Genomic DNA, 8,014 nt, shown 5'->3' on the forward strand with positions numbered 1-8,014 from the left:
CCTCCTACCCCGGCTTTCAGCCACAGGCCCCCTCCGCCGCCAATAGCGTAACAGCGGCACCTCTCGCGGCCTAAAGATGGCGGAAGCCGCGGCGGTCTTCCGGGTCGCCGGGGTTCCTTCCCTCCCGCACCCCCGCCTCCCCACCGCCAATCGCCTCAAGGAGAAAAACTCACAAAGCAGCCGCTCACAAGAGCCCCGTACGCGGGGCCCAAAAACCTAGAGCTCGTCTATCCCGGAAGCTGCTGCCTCACGAGCCGTCGCCACCATCCGCCATCTTCCCCACCAGCGACCGGAGGCGGTGCACATGAACGACGTCATCGCGCGCGCGCGTGTGAGGGGCCAGCCAAAGGGAGGGAGGAGAGCGAAGGCGCTGAGCATGCGCGTGCCTCTTCTGAATAAGTGACGACATCTTCTTGAGACGGGTTTCCGGCTGCTGTGGCGGAAAGGGAAGGGCTTACCATGGAAAGCAGGCCGGGGAGCCGGAGCGGCAGCTGAAACCCTTATTAGACTTCCCAAAAGGTCTCCAAATAGTGGTGATTCTTTGACTTTTAGAAGGATTATGTCTGTGCTGATTATAGTCCAGAAGAGGAATGAGAAAAGGAGGATTCCAGCCCCAGCCAGCATGGCAATGGCCAGGGATGGTGGAAGTTGGAGCCCAATGACACCTGACCGACCACAGGCCCCCCTCCCTTGATGTCCTGGCAGGAAAAACCAAGATTGGGGGTGCAGAGAGAAGAGAGAAAGCAAACATAAAAGCGGTTTTTAAAGAGGAGAGGGTTGTATGGTGCAATAAAAAAGCCCGCAAAGTAGTTTAATAAATGCGTTATCTCAATCATCACAAGAAATCAAGATAATACCTCAATGGTTTTCTATCATCTCTAATGCAGTCAGTAGACTTAGGCAAGCCTAATAATTCCATAGGTTTGGGATGTAAAAATACAAGATGGGAAGGAAGGCCAATTTGCACAATTTTCTGCAGCAGATAAAAACTAGGGGGTTAAGGATCCAATCCTAACCATAACAGGTAAAAAGGTAAAGGTAACCCTAACAAAACAGCTTAAAGGGCCATAGGTAGCCAGTGCAAATGGAGGTGAAGTATCAAGACCACACTGCTTATGGAAACTTGGTGTGTATTGCCAATGGAGTGAGACAGGGCGGTGCAAGGTTGCCACATTCTAAGTCTCTTTGTATCCCTTATATATGCTCCAGTAACGAGCACAAATCTACACCAGCCCTTGGTCTGTCTTCTATTGCAGTCAAACTACGCAATCCCTGCTTTCCATGGCAGTAAAAAGATGTGCTGCCTACTCTGTCAGTTGGTAATCAGTCTTCTGCACAAGACAATTTAAAAGCCTCAGCTTGGTATGGCTGGGAACTAATGCAGAGCTTTCCAAACTTTTCATGTTGGTGACACACTTTTTATACAAGCATCATTTCGTGACACAGTAATTCAGTTTTACTAGCAAACTGGAGGTTAAACTAATCCCTTATAAGAGATACGGAAACATACATAAATTTAATAATGAAATGTATAGGGACACACCTACACGCTGCAGCTGGCACACTAATGTGTCACAACACACAATTTGGAAAGGGAACTAAGAGAATAGGAAGCATCTCCAAAAGGGCAAAAGAATCTGGCCACTAGAAGTGTGATATAAAGTAGCTCTCATTCCCTAAATTTAGTTTAATATTTGCATTGGAATAGCCCAGAGGGTTCCAACTTTTACTAAGAGAGGTGGAAAAGGTAGAATCCAAGAAGTTTAGGATTTTATGTTTACAAATCATTATGCAGAACAATTGGGCAGCCCCCCCCCCAAAAAAAACCCCACATATTTCAGGCACAAGATAAAAAGCTTATGGAAGATGTTATGACTGGTGGTATTGCATGAGTAGTTTTCAAGCAAGATTCAACGGGGGGGAAAATTCAATGTGATTCTCAGTAGATTGAGATCAGACCGAATTTTACAAGGTTTTACGTCTTTTAAAAAAAAATCTTAACACTCCTTGACAAATTAATGCTAGGTTTTTGGTACAAAAACAAGTGGTTTCATATATAAGCTTTTCCAGTGTAATCATTCCACTGCTGCAGCTTGTGAGTGATGATTATTGGTTACTGTCTAGCAGAAAGAAGATTGCTTCAACTTGTTTGCTTCTGTACACACTGATATTTTTTACTAAATGCTGAGGTTATGACTCCTGACTTTCGCCTGTTTTATTCACTTGGTCAGGTTTGAGTAAAGAGACTAGTTCAACAAACCTTTAACAGCTTATTGCTGTATTTTAATGTTTTAATGCTTGTAGGATAAGGTTATTGGGTGGCATATAAATGCTGTTAATAAATAAAAGTAATGAATAAATAAAATAACATTAGAAGTGATTCTGCAGGTGGAGGGAATGGAGTAAGCCAATTCATTCCTCAGTCACTGTTGCCAGCTGGATGAGGGACATCTTATCATTTATGACAGCTGACTGACGTAACATGCAATTTCTGCAGCATTAGTGCATTTCCGCCTAAGTGTAGGGAATGGATCATGTTTCTACCTTTATGAGCCCCATGATTCTGCCAGCAGTTTCCTTTCACACTACAAAACTAAGAAGTGCTACTTATGGTAGCTCATTCACTCAGTTTGACATTTCCAGTCACACTTCCCAAAACACAAAAGTATTATTTTTTTCTCTCCGACATACATACATTGTATGTGCAATTATTGTTTATAGCAACGTATGTATACAATAAATAACTTTACATCAATTTACCAACATACAGCAAAAATATTATATGCAGTTTAATAATCCAACAAATTCCTTCAGCTCCTTGTGTGCAGAGTATTTCCTCAAGGCAACAGGACTTTTGTATAAACAATGAGTGAATGAGAACATTCACAAATCACAGACCCCTCATTAGAAATACTATACTTTAATTCACAAACAATTGTACAAAATTATTGTTGAAAAGAAAAACTCAGGCTTTTGATAAAAAAAACCACACAAATTTATCTATCCTGATTCTACTATTACAATTCTCAAAACATAATAGGAAAAGTTTCTCCTATGTATGTTCATTCTGGGCCATGTATGTTCATTCTGTCTGCCCCATAAACATTTTGTATATTCCCAGGAGGAAGACAAAGTTTGGAAACAAATATTAAACTAATCAAGGCAAACTTTTCAGAGTTCTGTGGCTCATGCCACATTAGTCTTGCCAACTCATTCAACAAGTCCAAAGAGCTAAGAAACCCTTTTTAAAAGCATGTCATCACCCTACACCAGCTTCTCTTTTCTATTGAGAGATAAGTCAGGACTGATCCAAAGATGTATAGAAACAAATGAACATTCTTAGATTTCTCTTTTTCCATGTTCAGAGTTTGGAGGGTCTGGTTGTTCCTTCTAATACTGAAAACTTCGCTTGGTCTGAATGTCATCAAGAATCTGCTGCAACTCTTCATCTTCAAACCGACCCTCTAAGCTGAAAGACAGGAGCAAGCAATGGTTAAGTTTTTCTCTCTTTTTTTTTAAGGGTTAATGCTCAAGCTTTCCTGAAAGGGAAAAACTATGAATAATGTATTAAGTTGCATGGTGAGGGGGAGTGTTAAGAGCACAGGGCTCATATCTGATTTGATTATGGTCCGGAGGATTGTCTCGGTGTAGCCAATGGCAGGTAAGATTTCTGCAAATGTGGGTTGTACTTTTGGGCATTATCCTACAAAGGTAAATCTATAAATTACATTTAAAAAAGAAATAAAAACAAAACATAGTAGCAGCAATTATTTAAAAAAGATAACGAGTTTTTAAAAGACAGTTGAGCTAAATAGGCAGCAGGCCACTTCTTCAAGCATCAGGGCTTCAAGAGATGCTTGATCATGGTCAAAATAATAGGCAGTCAATTGAAAATATATTGACCAGTTAACTGGCTGGTATGCTAACCTTAAATCCAACTGTAGAACCATTACTCTGACTTTTTAGTTGTTCATGCTTTACAAACCCTTTGGAACATGAAGTGAATCCTTTCACCTGGGGTGACTCACCTGGGAATTAAAGCTTTGGCCTCCTCAGCTGTCTCAGGACATAAATTAGCTAAACACGCCAATTCAAATTTATGGAGCTTCTTCTGGAGTAACAAACTGCAGGAACAAATAAAATAAACTATGTATGTAAAAAATGGAATACAGAAGAGAACAGAAGTTGCAGAAAAAACAGTACAGCTACTCAAAAAGGATTAGGGATTTATTTTTATCAGGCATAGGCAAACTTGGCCCTCCAGATGTTTTGGGACTACAACTCCCATCATTCCTGATCACTGGTCCTGTTAGCTAGGGATGATGGGAGTTGTAGTCCCAAAACATATGGAGGGCCAGGTTTGCCTATGCCTGGTGTATATATATAGTCTATGAAAAGATCACAGAAAAGTATCACAAAAATACTAAAAGTAAATACATGGCTTTATATTGTAACATGCTTCAAAGAAAAAGTAACAGTAGCTTACTATTTACTCCACCAAAATTAGTATTCCTAGATAGATCACTTTAACTGAAAGTTACTTCTTTAACAAATCTGGTTAGGATTTCAGAAGGATGGCATTCCCATCAACAAGAGGGAACCCACTAGATTTCCAAATGTTTCTGTCAATTCACACTGCTTTTAATAAATGTAAGTAAGTACCAACTCTACATCTATTTAGGCAGCAATTCTGTTCCCACATACCTTTGAGTAAGCCCCATTGAACTCAATGGGACTTACTTCTGAGGAAATATACAGAATTACAAAGAAGAAACTGCTTGGACAAGTATCAACCCATTGCCTATAACAACTTTGAAACATAGGGTTTATCTGAGTGCTTTGACATAAAATAATAATTTATTTGAAAAATTATTCACCTGCGGACACTAGCAATAGTCTCCCGGTTTTTGAAGCGGCTGAAGCGAGCAGTGTAATTCAAGGTTTTCATGAATACTTCTGAGAGCTCCTGCTCATCTTCTGCACTCTCATTCTGCTGTTTCCGATGTTCAAGAAGCATGTGCACTTCTGAGTTTAGAAGGGTTTCGGCAGTCTCAAATTCTATATGCAAAGATGGGTGAGGAAGAAACTGATAGTTCAAAAGGCACAGAGAAACACACCACCACTGGTAACACTTAAGCTGGGGTACACATATGGCGGTAGCACTTCAGGTGGTGGGTAGAGAATACTATTTTTGAATGATCTGACACATAAAACCGACTCACTCAATTGAGAAAACATATGAAAGAAAGATTCTAGATGAATCCTCTCTTTGCTGTACCTGTGGGAGCATTCAAACATGTGATTGAAGTGGTACCATTTATTCTACTACCCCATATTAAGATCCAGTTATACACAGATTATGCCTCTTGATGTAAAAACAATAATAATTATCTGGCCCATCCTGCCAAATTTACAAAAAGGAGATCATTCTCCAGCTCAATTATTTGTGCAATACAGTCATATGCTTCTCCAGAATACTTCAACACACATGTAAATGTGAAAATATTTCCAAAGTACTAGCATATATAAAACTTGAATCTTAAAAAAGGGCCTCAAATTGCTTTGAAAGACAAAAAGCAAACAAAACAAACAAACATACTGTTTTGTTGCTTGCTCAAGGCAGCTGTTCTGAGAGTGTGAACTATAAACCAACAATCAAAGTAACTGCATGGCATGGACTCCAGAAACAGAGCCATATATTTATCTACAGTTTATATAACAATTGTATATGTAGCATACAACAGAATACTAAACAGCCTCCCATCCAGGGAAGGGCCAGAGATGCTCAACTTCAAAACTGCTGCACACTTCCCTCGGATAACAGGAGCGGAGAGGAAGACTCGCATGAAACGCACATTCGCACCGTGCATTTAAAACCAGTATGGTGCCACGTTAAGCAAACAGGGCTTCCCGCAAACAATTCTGGGAGCTGTAGTTTTTCTAAGGGCGCCGAGACCCTTATTCCCCATATCAGCATTTCCATAGTTCCCTGTGAAGAACTGTTGGTTAAAATCACTCCGAAACCGTAGCTCCGTGAGGCGAAATAGGGGTGTCTCCTAACCAGTCTAATTACCCTTAACAAACCACAGCTCCCCGAATTATTTGGCGGCGGGGAACCATTATTATTATTATTATTATTAAAGCGGTACCATGTCGCTTTCAACGTATGGTGCGAGTGAGGCTAGCGATACACGAGCGCTTTTTACAGCCAAGAATGAGGAATGTTGCTCCCCTCCAGGCAAGGCTCCTGCTGCCTCTTTGCTCCCTCACAAGCCGAGGTCTCCTCCGGGACAAGGCCGGGAGCGCCACGCGTCTCCTGCGCCCCCCCGAGGGCCCAGCCGCTCACCCTTGGGAAATAAGAGCTGAGAAGCATCCTCCTCCACATCCACAGCATCGGCGCCTCCGGCCGCCATCGCCTCAGCCAGCCCCGGAAACCCGAAGCGCCCGGCCGGCCGGAAAAGGAAGGAAGGAGGCCTGAGCAGGTGCCCGCGACGCCCTCTGGCGGGGAAAGAGTCGGCCCGGATGCCGCCTCGGCTTGTGCTGAAGGAAAGAGAAAGGGGGGAAAGTGTGTCGAGCTATACTGAACATGGCGAGTTCTCTCTCCGGAGCAGCTTCGCGGAGGAGAGCGATAGGGTCGCAAGGCCTCAAAGCGCCCGCTCCCACTGGATCCCCTTACTCCGAAGTAAATGCCATCACGTTCAGAACGGCTTACTCCCCAGCAAGTGTGTTCAGGATTGCGAAGCGTGAATCCAGTGGGGTTTACACGGTTCCCGCGATTGTTAGCAAGATCCTGTCAGTAAATGATTCCAGACCTGACAGACAACGCCCGATCGCCCGCAACCATAATTTTTTAAAATTGTATATATTTAGTGCTCCTCACAAGGGAAGCAGGTTTCTAGGCCAGGAAGCAACGCAGAGCTGAAACCCCGCTGAAGCGTCTTGGAGTACCCAAAGTCTGCAGGCTAGGAAATGGGGCAGCCCCCCAAAGGCGCTTAAAAGCGCGACGGGTAATAAGCAGCCCTCGAGGTATCGCACTGCACTCCCCTCAAGCGCAGCCGCCATGGCCGATAGTCAGGGGTTAGAGTCCTGCAAAATTGTGTGCTCACGGCCCCCATCCCTCCTCAAAACTACCTAGCTGGCAGGGAGCCGGTTCGTAAACGGAATGTTGGGTTAGATGCAACAGCGTGACCCACGTTCAGAACCCGCAGGTAGGCCAGGAGGCTGGCAAGAGGGAGAATGTGGCATTGGAAGGGTCCCTGTTTGTTGTGGGTCCCCCCTGTCTGCTTCAAGCTCACCTTCCTTCGTTTGCAACTGATTTGCTTAGGGCGCATACGGGCGAAGGGGTTCTCCCCTCAATACTTCTAGGCCAGCAAGCAGAGCTGCGTGAACCACAGGCCCTGGTGCATCCAAGTGACAGTCAAGACCCAAACATTGCCCTAACCAATTGTTTCTCTCTCCTTCTCTAACTACGCCACTGGAACTGAGCAGTACCACTGCTGCTAAAGTGACAGCAGAGAAGGGAAAGCCCTGCCCTAACCCAACTGCCTTTTGCAGCGAAGGCACCCATTAGACGTCAAATATTGATGTGCAATTTCCATGCTGTCCAGGTGAAAAATGGACAAGTGGCAAACACATTTCACTCTCTGCATTACCCATTGATAAGAGAGGAAAAAAACCCAAGTGAGCATGCACCTCATTGAGCAGAAACTTATTCACGTTGTTAATATAATCCTAAAGAGTTTAACTCACAATTCCCTCTGAATGGGAGTGGAAGGAGTCACTAATAGGTAAAAAGGTAAAGGGCCTCTGGACAGTTAAGTCCAGTCAAAGGCAACAATAGGTAGGGTTGCCAGGACACTCCAAAAGTTGTTGAGTTTTTTTTTTTTTTTTTTAAACGAAAGCACCTATTTGCCTGAGATCCAGTACAAAGTGCCAAGTGCCGCCTTTTGGTAATTCCCCCCCAGATGTCAATTCTTCCATTTAAATCCCGCTCCTAACTAACCATATCTGCTGA

The 8,014-nt window shown here is 43.5% G+C and overlaps 2 protein-coding genes across 3 annotated transcripts in view; both read right to left on the reverse strand.

Moving 5' to 3' along the window:
* Positions 1–332, reverse strand: part of WDR33 (WD repeat domain 33) — a 53,021-nt gene extending 52,689 nt beyond the window's left edge. For both annotated transcript variants that reach the window (XM_081912513.1, XM_081912512.1), the window contains exon 1: positions 174–332. The gene's annotated coding sequence lies outside the window, so the exon portion shown is untranslated. The remainder of the gene's footprint in view (positions 1–173) is intronic.
* Positions 333–2,904: 2,572 nt separating this feature from the next.
* POLR2D (RNA polymerase II subunit D) lies at positions 2,905–6,573 on the reverse strand. Its single transcript, XM_081913234.1, has 4 exons — positions 6,347–6,573; positions 4,878–5,058; positions 4,029–4,124; positions 2,905–3,469 (listed from the first exon to the last, which is right to left on the reverse strand). The coding sequence occupies exons 1-4, from the start codon at positions 6,411–6,413 to the stop codon at positions 3,391–3,393; spliced, it is 423 nt and encodes a 140-aa protein (XP_081769360.1). The 5' UTR covers positions 6,414–6,573; the 3' UTR covers positions 2,905–3,390.
* Between the last annotated feature and the right edge of the window lie 1,441 nt (positions 6,574–8,014).

Source organism: Podarcis melisellensis, assembly GCF_964234715.1.
Source record: "Podarcis melisellensis genome assembly, chromosome: 5".
In the NCBI taxonomy this organism is placed as follows: domain Eukaryota; kingdom Metazoa; phylum Chordata; class Lepidosauria; order Squamata; family Lacertidae; genus Podarcis; species Podarcis melisellensis.

Excerpts from the sequence above, each read along its gene's own strand:
- POLR2D (XM_081913234.1), bottom strand. The coding sequence starts at position 6,413 with ATGGCGGCCGGAGGCGCCGATGCTGTGGATGTGGAGGAGGATGCTTCT. Across the intron at positions 4,125-4,877 it reads ACTATTGCTAGTGTCCGCAG|TTTGTTACTCCAGAAGAAGC; the intron begins GTGAATAATTTT and ends TTGTTCCTGCAG. Across the intron at positions 3,470-4,028 it reads GCCAAAGCTTTAATTCCCAG|CTTAGAGGGTCGGTTTGAAG; the intron begins GTGAGTCACCCC and ends CCTGTCTTTCAG.